The sequence below is a fragment of the Haemaphysalis longicornis genome, unplaced genomic scaffold, assembly GCF_048455015.1.
Source record: "Haemaphysalis longicornis isolate Haplotype H1 unplaced genomic scaffold, Haemaphysalis longicornis Haplotype H1 scaffold_9, whole genome shotgun sequence".
In the NCBI taxonomy this organism is placed as follows: Eukaryota; Metazoa; Arthropoda; class Arachnida; order Ixodida; family Ixodidae; genus Haemaphysalis; species Haemaphysalis longicornis.
The window spans coordinates 166,840,452-166,853,560 of NW_027526460.1; the positions used below are offsets into that span (position 1 = coordinate 166,840,452).

Sequence of the window (13,109 nt, forward strand, 5' to 3'; positions counted from 1 at the left end):
GCATAAGTGAACTTCTTGTCAGGGTCAGGATTAGCAAGTGGGGCTGTTGCAAGGCCAATTGGCTTTTTTACGGTGGGATCAAAGTCCAAGCCTGCAGTTAGCTGCATCTCGTCGAGTAACAGGGCACAGTGCTTCTCTTCAGGTCGCATGGTGTCAAGCTTGGCCTTTAAGGCTGGAAGAAGTTCTTCCAGGATGCCTTTAAAGAGGAGTAAGAGTGAGAAAAATCTGCCCTCCTTACACTCAAGCTTTGAATAATGACATTTTCACAGAAAAAATTGTATAAATAGCTGGCTCAAACTTGATATCCTCGATGCGTCGTTGCAGCGTATGCTCAGACGGCAACGGTAGGGCTTCTTCCCTCAAAAAGTCGTAGCCCCTGCTGCCACAGGCTAGCCGCATTTGGAGAGCCTTTTGCACCGTTGCATCACTCCAACGGTTGCCACGTGCGTCTTTCTTCTTTTCAGAGACAGCTTGATCAGGAGCTAGATGTCACAGTTTGTTGCCTGGAACATGAGAGAATATGCAAAATGAGACTGATGCTTTGGCTTAGAAACATCAAGCCATAAACACCCTGCATGGTTCATCTGCCCTTGAGTGGAAACAATATCACACCGAAACCATGCAGGTAGCAAATAAAGAATGTGGGATAGCCCTCCTGCGCTGCCCAGGGGGCGCTGCGCAAGCGGCTTCCGGGCAGTACTTCCGGGTAGTACAAAGCTGCGCGGGTCCCATAGGATCCCGTGTTGACAGAAGCAAAATGAGCTCGACGCTCCCGATTATTTTGCGACTTGGTCACCAGCTCATCCCCGACGCGTCCGATCTATTTCAGGGATTAGGGGAAGAAGCTTTGCGGCGTGAAACACGTTTACAGCGACGACGAAAGTGCCGGGAGAGTGACGGCGTCTGCTATTCGCAGGTTCACCGATCGATGGTCGTACGAAGTGAAATTTTAAGTGAAATTTCTAGGTTAAACTAATACTCTAGGTGACAAAGACTTCTCAAAAACAGCCAATAAAAAAAGAAGAGTGACGCAATCAGCGATGATCGCGCTTTAAAAAGCCAGCGAGTCCGGCGGACCGCAGGCTCGCCTGCTGCGGTGCGCCGATCTTTTGCGTACCTGCACACTATGCGTGCACTTTCATTAAACAGTGCTCGTTTGCGTCGCCGTTACGAATACATGGTGCAGCGTTAGCTTGCCGTTTTGTTGCGTGTCTCAGTGACAAAATGCCGCGACCGTCGGAAGCGTAAAATTTGTTTTGCGATTCCGAAATTAGTGGCTGTGAAACAAAGTGGTCGGGCGAACTAAGAGGCCGCTCGCTTTCCTTGTTTGCTCTCACTTTACTTAATTACTCTCTTGCAACATACATTCCCAGTTCGCACTTAATAGCCTAGAATGAGGGTCAGTAACGGCCGAGTTCCATGCAGCCGACACGGCGGAGGGCTGGACGGCAAATCCGGAGGGGTGGGGGGGGGAGGGGAGGGGGAGGAGGAGGGGGAGGGGCTTTGAATGCAAAGAGAAAAAGTTCAGCGAATTTCGAATAATATTTGACAATAATCTGGCGAAGTGTGAAGATGGGGGGGGGGAAGGGGGGCAATTCAACTGGAGGACGCCAATTCTCTGTTGTTGTCTCGCTGTCTAACTCCATTTGAAGTCAAAACTGGCGTGTCGGCGTTCAGATTCGACGACCCCTGCACTAGAAAACCAACACAGTCAGTGATGATCGTGTGTAAATATTTGGGGCCCCGGGCTGTGTATGCGGCGGTGTTATGTGATGTTATAGCAGTACACATCTCTGCAGGCAGCGGGCGTGTGATTTGGTGCATGTTTTTCGTCTTTTAATAGCGCTTAATTTGTTTATTTGGCGTATTGCCCCACCTACTCGCTAGTATACATGTACCCTGCCGTTCGTTATTCGTGCGGCGTAAAACGTTACGCAAGAATCCTTTAGCTTGCGAAAATACGAAACAAAATTTCCACTCGTTTCAAAGGCGGTGCCAGGCCAGCACTGTCAGCTGAGTCGACTGCGCAATCTGCGCAATTCTTGCGTTCGCTTGCATGCTCCCGCTGAAGCAACGTTTTGCAGTTACATAAGGATATAGGATGAGCAGCGTTCCATGTTTATGCTACTCGTGAACTTTCCTTTGTCGACCGCACGGAAGAAGAAAAAAAACTGTAACTGTCGTCAAACAGCTAAACCACCCGACCTGGCGATACTGTCCCACGCCGCGACCACCGCGACAGCTCGCTCAAAAGAAAGCCGACAAATCGGCTTCTTTTAGCGGATATTATTTTTTTTAGCCTCTGCAACTACTTTAAGGGCTATTTCATACAGTATGCAGTCATTTAAACACGCCACAAAGCGCCACAACCAACTTTCACTCCGGCTTGTAATTGAAAACACATGGAGGGCGGCGAGGGTCGTCTGCTTTTGTACTACCCAGAGGCGTCGGCCGCTAGGGGCGCTGCATGTCGCCAAAACTCCAGCGCAGGAGGCCTATTGGCGGTGAGCGCGAACACAGGCGGCGCTGCGAAGCGCGCCTCCGTGACGTCAGCTTAGGGATTCTCGCATTTGTCGTCTGCTTCACTCAGGATCGCTCTCCCTGCTGTTTCTTTGCGCTCGGTCAACGTCTGATGCTTGTCCGCACCAGAATTGGCGTGTGGGTAAATTTTTATCATAATAATAGGCTTAAAATCGCATACACTAGCTCATGGTGTCAATTGAAGTATATTGGATACCGCTACGGGAGAAACATTGCCGGCGCCACCCCATTCCTTGCGAAGCCGGTCCTGTGCGGAGCGCGAAGAGTCGGAGCTAGGCGTCGGCTTCTCATGTAAGCATTCGAACAAAAGGAACAGTCAGCTGCTAATAACCGACAACAGCGAAAATGGAAGACCAAAACAAATTCTAGGCCTTCAGGGCTGTCGGCTTTGACAGAAGGCATCACGAATCCCGGTAATCATATGTAAGGTAAAACAGTTTTTGCAACCTTGCCGAACGCTCGAACGCGTTTTGTCACATCACTTTACGTTGTCAAGGCATGAAAGTTTGCCGACATGCACTATAGACTACAAAAACTGTAGGTTGAGTTCAAATAACCCAGTGTGTATATACGCGCGTGCTGGAGGTTTATTGAGCAAAACGAGTCACGTCTTCGTTAAATTTATAGTAACACATATATGTTTGTTAAGACCTGGAGGGATATTTCGGAACATTTTGCACAGCCATATCTTCCCGATATTCGGATATGCGTTATAGGAAAACTACACTCAAGAGGAGGAGGAGGAGTAAGGGGAGGAGGGGAAAACTTTGTTTAACAATTAAATCGATCTGGTTAGTAGGCCGGTTCCTCAGTCCAGGACAAGAGAGTAAAAGTAATTTTCTTCAAATCATAGAACGCCATCCCGAGTAGAATAGGATTTGTTCTTCGCGCCTGGAAGGGTTGAAAAGCAATAAAGAGCAACTTGGAATTTTTCTTCGCTTTCGAGTCTTGTAATATATGCAGGTATACTATTTATTACGTTAGTTAGCGAGTATATCATGCCTTCAACACCGTAATCATGTCATCATTGTTGGAGTTGAGAGTCAGTTCGTTATGATAACGATATAATTACGATAGAAATTCGGAGCACATAAGCCGCCTTCGAGTACTGTGGGCCACGTTGTTTAGGGCGCGATCGCGGTGGCGTAGCACAAACCTTCTCATTGTATTTGCATGTGAATAAACAAAGCACGCTGCGGATATGCACCTTCTTGAACGCAGCCGTAATGAAAGCCAATTTGTGGAGAAGGGAACGTATGCCATACAAAATGAAGGAAATATCCACACGATTTTTGTGAGGCTCCCAAACATCCAGAAACCTCCTAATAAGAAGTTGGTGACGGCGCAGAGAAATTAATGCGTTGGGCAGAAAAAAAAAAGCAAGAAACATTAACCTGATACAAGACAACAACGAAAGAAACAGAAGAAAGCCGCTTTATTTCCTGCTGTGCGATGAGCGTGTAGAGGCCGCTGCTTGGTACGTAGTATTAGACTGTTGAGTCTTCATAGGAGCATCTCAAAAATACTGCGAAGAAGCCTACGCATTTTGAATACTTATCGAGAAGCTCTGATCGCCGATCCTCGCGAATAAGCAGGAAAGGACGAGTTACACACGATCTTCTGACCGATACCCTGAAGAAAGTTGTTCTCTATCTCTTCGTGTGTTGCAAACATATGGGGTATACAGCTTCAAATTATTCAGATGCGTCAGAAGCTGGCAAAGTAACTGAGTCGCTAGAAATACGCTTTTTAACGCACTACAGCAACGAAGCGGGTGATTTCTAGCCCAGGCACTGTTGCCCCTCACAAGCGGAGTGTAGCAGACGACAGCGGCGCGAATCCCTAAGCCGACGTCAGAGCCAGGGGGCGCCACTCAAAGATCTCACCGCCAATAGACAAACTTCTAAGTGAAGTGAACAAGTGTCTCCTTCTTCGATCGAAATCTATCACCGGTAGTGTTTGTGTACAGATCAGCAAAGGTTTTTCGGAAGGGAAATAAGGCCTTTCCACAGAAAGAGCTCCCTGGCTTTTGAAGGCATCAAAAGTAATGTAATGTTTATTGATGGGTGATGTTTCAGGCTTTAATAAAATAAATATTTCGCCACAAAAGGTGGATGGGATTTATTATAAGCAGGCATCTTGCTGGAACCTTATTGGCGATGAGATGTTTGAGTGGCGCCCCCTGGCTCTGACGTCAGCTTAGGGACTGGCGCCGCTGTCGTCTGCTACGCTCCGCTCGTGAGGGGCAGCAGACCTGTGCTAGAAATCGCCCGCTTTGATGCTTTAATGCGTTAAAAAGCGTATTTCTAGTAATTCAGTTATTTTTGCTAGCTTCTGACACCTCTGAACAATTTCAAGCTGCCTCCCCGACAGGTTTGCAACATACAAGGAGAGAGAGAACAACTTTCTTAAGAGCATCGGTCAGAAGATCGTGTGTAACTCGTCATTTCTGGCTTATGCGCGAGGTTCAGCGCTCAGGGCTCCTCGGTAAATATTCAAAATGCGTGGGCTTCCCTACAGTATTTTTGAGATGCTCTTATGAAAACTGAACATTCTAATGCTACGTACCAAGCAGCGGGCCCCTACAAGCGCATCGCACAGCAGGAAATAAAGCAGCTGTCCTATTTTTTTCGTTTTCGTTGACTTGTAACACATGAATGTTTTTTTCTGTGCCTAACGCATTAATTATTATTAGTAGGTTAGGGGATGTTTAGGAGGCTCACAAAGATCGTGTGGATATTTTCTTCGGGCTGTATGGCATACATTCCCTTCTTCACAAATTGGCTTTCGTTATGGCTGCGTGCAAGAGGGTGCATATCCGCAGCGTGCGTTGTTTATTCGCATGCAAATACAATTAGAAGGTTTGTGCTACGCCAGCGTGATCGCGCCCCAGACAACGTTATCTAGAGTACTCGAAGGCGGCTTTTGTGCTCCGAATTTCTATAGTAACCATCGTTGTCATAATGAACTCACTCTCAACCCGAACAATTAGGACATCATTACGGTGTTGAAGGCTTGATATACTCGCTAGCGAACGCAATAAGGGGTATACGTGCATATATTACAAGAATCGAACCAATGACTATTTCCAAGCAGCTCTTCATCGTTTTCCAACCCTTCCAGGCGTAAAGAACAACTTCTGGTCTACTCGGGATGGCGTTCTATGAATTGAAGAAAATTACTCTTACTCTGTGGTCCTGGAATGAGGACCCGGCCCACTAATCACTTTGATTTTACGGCTAAATAAAGTTTGCTCCTCCTCCTGCACCTCCTCCTCTTGAGTGCAGTTTTCCTGTAAAGCATATCTGAATTTTGGGAAGATATCGCGGTGGGAAATGTACCCAAATATCCCACCAGGTCTGCACAAAATAGTGTTAATGTATATACGTGAGTCTTTTGCTCAATAAATATCCTTGCTAGTTAGAAGCCTGGTATAAAACCAGCACGCGCCTGTACACACAGTGGGTTATTTGGAACTCAACCTACAGTTTTTGCAGCCCATAGTGCATGTCGGCATACTTTCATACCATGACAACGTAAAGAGATGAGATACAATACTTTCGAGCATTCGGCAAGGTTGCAAAAACTGTTTTACCTTACATATGATTACTGGGAATCGTAACGCCTTCGGCCAAAGCTGACAGCCCCGAAGGCCTGGAATTTGTTTTGGTCTTGTATTTTCGCTGTTGTCAGTTACTAGCATCTGGCTGTTTTCTTCGTTCGAAAGATTTCTCGATACAGAAACTGATGCCTAGCTCCGACTCCTCGCGCTCCACACAGGACCGGCTTCGCAAGGAATGGGGCGGCTCCGGCAATGTTTCTTCCGTACCGGTATCCAAAACTATATTTTATCTCACGCCTTGAGCTAGTGTATGCGATTTTAAGTCTAGTATTATGATAAAAAGTTACGCACACCCAAAATCTGGTGCGGACAAGCATCAGACGTCAATCGAGCGCAAAAAAACAGCAGGGAGAGCGAGCCGAGTGAAGCAGACGAAAAATGCGAGAATCCCTAAGCCGACGTCACAGAGGTGCGCTTCGCAGCGCCGCCCGTGGTCGAGCTCACCGCCAATAGTACCGGAAAAACAATGAGCAGACCCAATGGATGTGGGCGCTGCACACATGTAGAAGATTCCTGCTGATAGCCATTGCACACTTACTCAGGACAGTTTCCAGCTGCTTTTCAAGCTTCGTGATCTTTTTCTGCTGCAGATCAAGCTTGCGCCTCAGTTCTGCGATGGTAGCCTGGTGTACACACTGGCTTCCACTGCACGCCTCCCCCTGAAAGGACTACATTTCACATGAACACTGGAGTTAGACATATATTACTGACTCCAAATAAATGTGCACTTTGCTTGGAGTTATCGCTTCTTATTTACACATGGCCAGGTTTATGTCGGCGAAAGTCCTTGTGTAGTACGGCCAATCAGGCATGCTACAATGGAGGCTTATACACTTATTTTTAGGAGAGCCGTGGCTCTTCAGCACATGCTAAACTTTTTTGCAAAAGAGTAGCTTGAATTTTCACACTTTTCAGAAAAAGAGCTGCCCCACAATGCCACCAAAGCTTACAAATTAGGTAAAAACGTAAGAGTTTGTTCGTACCTTTTCCAGAGGTACTGTTGTGTTCAGGATGTCCCGCAGAACTTGGCGTGGCGTTGAGTCCCCCGTACTGGCTGAAATATATTTGGCACACATCAGCACCACGGCTCATGCTTTCAGTGGCAACGAGGGGCATTCGGCAAACCGCACTCTTCTGTATTGGCAACCTGACTTAGTATGTGGGCCGCTATTCCTACAGCCAAAGATGTAGCTCCTTCTGCAGCAAAACTCCCACACTGCTTCAAGCACTGCGTGCCTTGTTTACAATGGATGCGAAGGGGTGAAAAACATTCTTCGGTGGTTATGGCTGGTTTTGAAGTCAGCGATATTCAGGGTACGAACAAAACAGTTTAAAAAGAACAAAATGTACACACTTTAACAGTAACTTGACATTGAGGCCTTAGCTAACAAATCTGCTTCGCATTCAAGGACTGCAACGCTGCAATTAAGTTTATTTGCATTATTGCAGATAAATAGATTCCACAATGCTTCAACAAAACTTACCAGTGTCATCATGCATGCCAGAGGAGGTGTTCCCTTGAACATCTGGCTCATGAGCAAATGCACCTGTGTAAAAAAAAACTTTTATAGATAGTTCTCAATCACAACAGTTCCTTGGCCTTTATAACCTAATCAACACTCACTTGTGTCCGCATCTGTCATGGGCAGAGTAAGGACTTGCCCTTCTGGCATGGCCTCCAGGAAATCCACCTCTTGCTCGTACAGAAGGCCTGTTGTCTCCACAACGAGCTCAGCGGGCATCAGTTGGGGGCAGTAGTCTGTCTGCGTGTCTGCAGGGCACACAGGAGCTACAAATGAGAGGAAAGCATACTTTCTCTAATTTCCTACTATACAAGCAACGCTAGGCCAGTGGGGCCGTTTATTTGGAGCACAAAAACACACTGAACACTTAGGCATGCTCTCTGCAGCCAGCCTTTAAAAGAGCCGACTGGCTTTCACAACAGACGAACAGCCTGAATTACGCGAAGGTGAGCGTGGATCTTACCAGGTTCATCGGGCAGAAATTCAATGTCACATGATGAGCCCTGAACTGGAACACCCTCTTCACACCTCCGGGAAGGGCCAGCCACTGCCGAGTCAGTGTCTGCAACGGCTGGAAATATAAACATCAATGTCTCATGTGTGCTTGTAGCCTATGTCTAGTTCTAGCTGCCCCCGCACGGGGACCTTGAGTATTCATGGTGACGGTGAGCAGCGACACCGCGGACCCCGAGCTCCCAACATAAGCCGTGTCCAACCGTGGCGAGGTGTTTTTAAGGTGAAGGGTAGAAGCCGTAAACGGTGGCCGTCGGAACCTTGGTCAAGCTCCGGCCGATGGGCTCCCTGCCTGTCTACCAGGCAGGGAGCTCCGGGACCTCTTTGACTACCAGGGTAAGGTCAAAGGAGAAAGTACCCCCGTCTCCCTGCTTTCCAATGTATCATATGGAATTTTCAAACCCCCCCCCCCCCCAGACGTGATCGGCCCCCGAAAAGGGGCCGCACCGAAGTTTCCTTTCCACCCCTACCAACTATCAACGTTCCGAAACATGACAACTATCCCCGTTTTTTGGTCCTTGAGTCAATCGACAAATCCAAACCCGTCTCCTCCCAATCTGTATTCCTCGTCTCCAAGTTCCTTGAAGGAATTGTTGGCAAATCTTTCGAGGCAAAAAAACTACGAACAGGCGAAGTGTTGGTTGAAGTCAAGACGCAGCAGCAAGCCACAAATCTCCTGACCCAAACCCGCATGGCAGATCTGGACATCACTGTCACACCCCACCGCAGCCTCAACAGCTCGCAGGGGGTGATATCTCAACCAGATCTGCTAAGTGAAACAGAGGCCGACCTTCTAGAAGGTCTGAAGGATCAGGGCGTAACAGCTGTCAGGAGAATCACCATCCGTCGCGACAATGTAGAAATACCCACAAAGCACATAATCTTAACATTAAGCAGTTCAAAACTTCATGATCACATCAATGCTGGTTTCATTAGGTGTGGTGTACGTCCGTACATACCTAACCCGCGCCGCTGCTACAAGTGCCAGCGGTTCGGGCACGCTACGACTTCTTGCCGCGGCAAACAGACCTGCGCAAAATGCGCCGCACACGACCACCCCACTGAAAAATGTGATTCCACCACCTTCACCTGCGCAAACTGTCAGGGGCCGCACGCGGCATACTCCCGTAGCTGTGAGAAGTTTCACCAAGAAAAAAAGATCATCCACGTGAAAGTAACTGAGAACATCTCCTTCCCCGAGGCGCGAAAAAGGTTCGCCTCTTTCCCCTTGGGGAGGTACGCCGACGCAGCTCGCCGGGGGGCGGAGCGGCGTCTTGTTTCGGCGGGGACCCAGTACCACGAGTCGGACTTGGTCCCGCCTCCGCCCCCCCCTGGGTTGCCTCTGGCGACCCAACCCGCCACCGCACCGCCTGCTAAGTCAGCAGCGGCTGTGGTGGCATCCACGTCCGTTGGGGATGCTGCTGCACCCTCTGTTTCCTCCTCTCCACCGGCCCGAAGCACATGCGAGGGCCCGGAGGAGATGGAGCTGGAGCTGGAGGGAACCGCAGCAGTTCCCACCTCCGCCGCACCGCCTGTGCCACCTGGGGCGCTCCTGACGCCCTCGGCGGTCGCGGCCAAAACGAAGGGCACCGCAAAGGGTGCCAGGTCCGGGGGGTCCGGTACGCCGGGTACCCCTTCCAAATCAGATGATGACTTGGATGTGGGACCCTTCCTGTCTGCTTCGCAGCGGAAGGAACGGGTCCCTCCATCTAAACCTCCAGAGGAGGTAAAGAAACCCCGTCCAAGAATCCAAGCCCCGAAAGACCCTACATAAATAGTCACACTCCAGTAGCTCTAATACATAATAATGGGAAGAGAAAATATCGTTCAATGGAACTGCAGAGGCCTTCTAAGTAATCTTGACGACGTCTATGAGATCCTGCATGCTAATCAGCCAAGTGTAATGTGTGTTCAGGAAACACACCTGAATTCCAAGAACACAAATTTCTTGAATAGTTACCTGGTATACAGAAAGGACAGGGTTGGCTGCACACACTCTTCTGGCGGTGTGGCCATAATCGCCCGCAAATCCTTAGCATGCCACCCTGTCACCTTGAACACAATCCTTGAGGCTGTGGCAATTCGAACGATAATATTTAATAGGTTGATAACGGTATGCTCCATATACATTCCTCCTGATGTTACACTTTTAAACTCTGACTTCGAGGCGCTGGTTGACCAGCTGCCCGAACCATACATCCTGACAGGCGACCTTAATGCTCACAACACTCTTTGGGGCTCTTCTCGCACGGATGCCCGAGGTCGCCTTATAGAGAAATTCCTTACATCTTCAGGAGCATGCCTTTTCAACAGTAAACAGCCTACATACCATAACATAAGACACAACACATACTCATGTCTTGACTTGGCGATTGGCTCCGCAGTTCTCTTTCCTCTCCTCGAGTGGGGTGTGGGCACTGACCCATACGGTAGTGACCACTTCCCCACCTCACTCACATACATAGGTAAAGGCCCATGCAGTCAATCTTCCCATAATAGGTTCAATGAAGCACGAGCTAACTGGAATACATTTACAGAGACATCCAAACTACACCACACATCCATAGGACACCTACACGTTGAAGAAGCTACCCAACTCCTCACGGCGCACATCCTCGACGCCGCCGAAAAGTCCATTCCCCACGTCTCTGGTGCCCCGCGCAACCAGCGGAGGCCGTGGTGGAATGAGGACTGTAGGCGGGCGCGAGAGGCCCAGAACAAGGCGTGGGGTATCCTTCGTCGGTACCCCACGTCGGGAAACCTCCTCTTGTTCATACGGGCCAAGGCATTAGGAAAACGTGTGTGCCGTGAGGCAAAACGAGAGAGTTGGCGTACATTCATAAAATCAATAAACTCCTACACAGACACACGGAAAGTATGGACACGTATACGCAAACTCAAAGGACAACAGACACACAGCCTGCCCCTGGTCAGTACAACAGGGGACACTCTGGAAGACCAAGCTGACACACTCGCACAACACTTCCAACACGTGTCCAGTTCAGCACACTACACGAACACTTTCCTGAAACATAAAGCCTTGATGAAAAGAAGTCCCTACACGACAACAACAAATCACAGACTTCGTACGACTCCCTGTTTTCACTACATGAGCTGAGGACTGCTCTGAGCACGTGTAAACCCTCAGCTCCAGGCCCAGACAACATTACATATACAATGATACAGAACTTACACACAGACACTCTTGTAACACTTCTTCACCTTTTCAACAAGATATGGGTTTCGGGGCACATTCCAAAGTCTTGGAGGGATGCCGTAGTTGTAGCATTCTTGAAAGAAGGGAAGGACCCTTCCTCTCCCGCTAGCTATCGACCCATTGCCCTGACCAGCTGCCTGTGCAAGCTTCTCGAGAAGATGATAAACCGGAGGCTCGTGTACTTTTTGGAGTATAACGGCCTTCTCGAGAGCTGCCAGGCAGGCTTCAGGGCGGGGCGATCCACGAATGATCAACTTGTGGCACTAGAGTCGTATATTAAGGATGCCTTCGTGCATAAACAGTTCTGTTTAACTGTGTTTTTCGACCTAGAAAAGGCCTATGACACCGCTTGGCGTTATGGGATCCTTACTGACCTGAAGTCATTCGGTGTTTCTGGTAATATGTTTAACACCCTTGCTAGCTATTTGTCGGAGAGAACTTTTCGCATCGGAGTTGGTTCTGCACTGTCAAAGGTACACGTGCAAGAAAATGGCGTGCCGCAAGGCGAAGTTCTAAGCTGCACTCTCTTCATAGTAAAAATGAACTCCCTTGGGAAGGCACTGCCGCCTACAATTTCTTACTCCATGTATGTAGATGACGTGCAGATATCTTTTAAGTCATGTAATATGTCCATTTGCGAGCGTCAAGTCCAGCTCGGCGTCAAGAAGCTTGCCGGCTGGGCAGACAAGAATGGTTTTAAAATTAATCCCGGAAAGAGCTCTTGTGTTGTATTCTCCAGGAAGCATGGGGTCCACCCGGACCCAGACATCACTCTTGCGAATGTGCCAATTCCTGTGAACAAGGAGCACAAGTTTTTAGGCATTTTATTCGATGAAAAACTTACATTCATTCCTCATGTCAAACAGCTCAAATGTAAATGCCTAAAGGCAATGAATATTCTTAAGGTTCTCTCACATCAATCTTATGGGGCTGACAAACAACTCCTGCTGCGCCTGTACACAGCGTTGGTGGGGTCCCGGCTCGACTACGGCAGTGTCGTGTATGGGTCGGCGACAAAGACCGCACTGAGAATGCTCGACCCAGTGCTGCATCTTGGCCTTCGCCTCTCATGCGGCGCTTTCCGCACTAGCCCTGTCGAAAGCCTTTATGTCGAGTGCGACAAGTGGTGTCTAGGGCATCAGCGGGAGTATGTTGACCTGCTGTATGCATCTAAGATTGTGTCCCTTACCAACCATCCTTTTAATCCCATCATGAACAATACATCAAACTTGCAACTCTTTTTAAACACGCCATCCGTTTCCTTACCTTTCTCTCTCAGAGTTAGGGAGGAGGCTTCTGCACTCACGGTCCCTCTTTCAGACACGCACAAGACACCCATTCAAAATTTCATCGCACCATGGCATCTTCGTCCTGTATCATGCGACCTGTCATTCACTCTTGTAGAAAAAAATAGGGTACCCAAGAATGCAATTCTGCAGCACTTCCTGTTCCTGCAGGACAAGTACAGGTGCGCAGAATTCTATAGCGACGCGTCGAAAACTGGTTCTACGGTATCTTGTGCAGCGCACGGACCAAATTTTAGAGTAAGCAAAACAATGAATTTTCATAACAGTATTTACACGGCAGAAGTATATGGCATTTTACTCGTTACAAACCACATCATCAAACATAAAATTCCCAAGTCCATTGTGTACACAGACTCTCAAAGCGTTGTACAGGCACTGTCATTAGG

The 13,109-nt window shown here is 48.5% G+C and overlaps 1 protein-coding gene across 1 annotated transcript; it reads right to left on the reverse strand.

Moving 5' to 3' along the window:
* Positions 1 to 489: 489 nt before the first annotated feature.
* On the reverse strand, positions 490 to 8,884 carry LOC144153553 (uncharacterized). The gene is made up of 6 exons (XM_077685176.1): positions 8,150 to 8,884; positions 7,788 to 7,952; positions 7,648 to 7,710; positions 7,147 to 7,217; positions 6,702 to 6,831; positions 490 to 503 (listed from the first exon to the last, which is right to left on the reverse strand). The coding sequence occupies exons 1-6, from the start codon at positions 8,271 to 8,273 to the stop codon at positions 490 to 492; spliced, it is 567 nt and encodes a 188-aa protein (XP_077541302.1). The 5' UTR covers positions 8,274 to 8,884.
* Between the last annotated feature and the right edge of the window lie 4,225 nt (positions 8,885 to 13,109).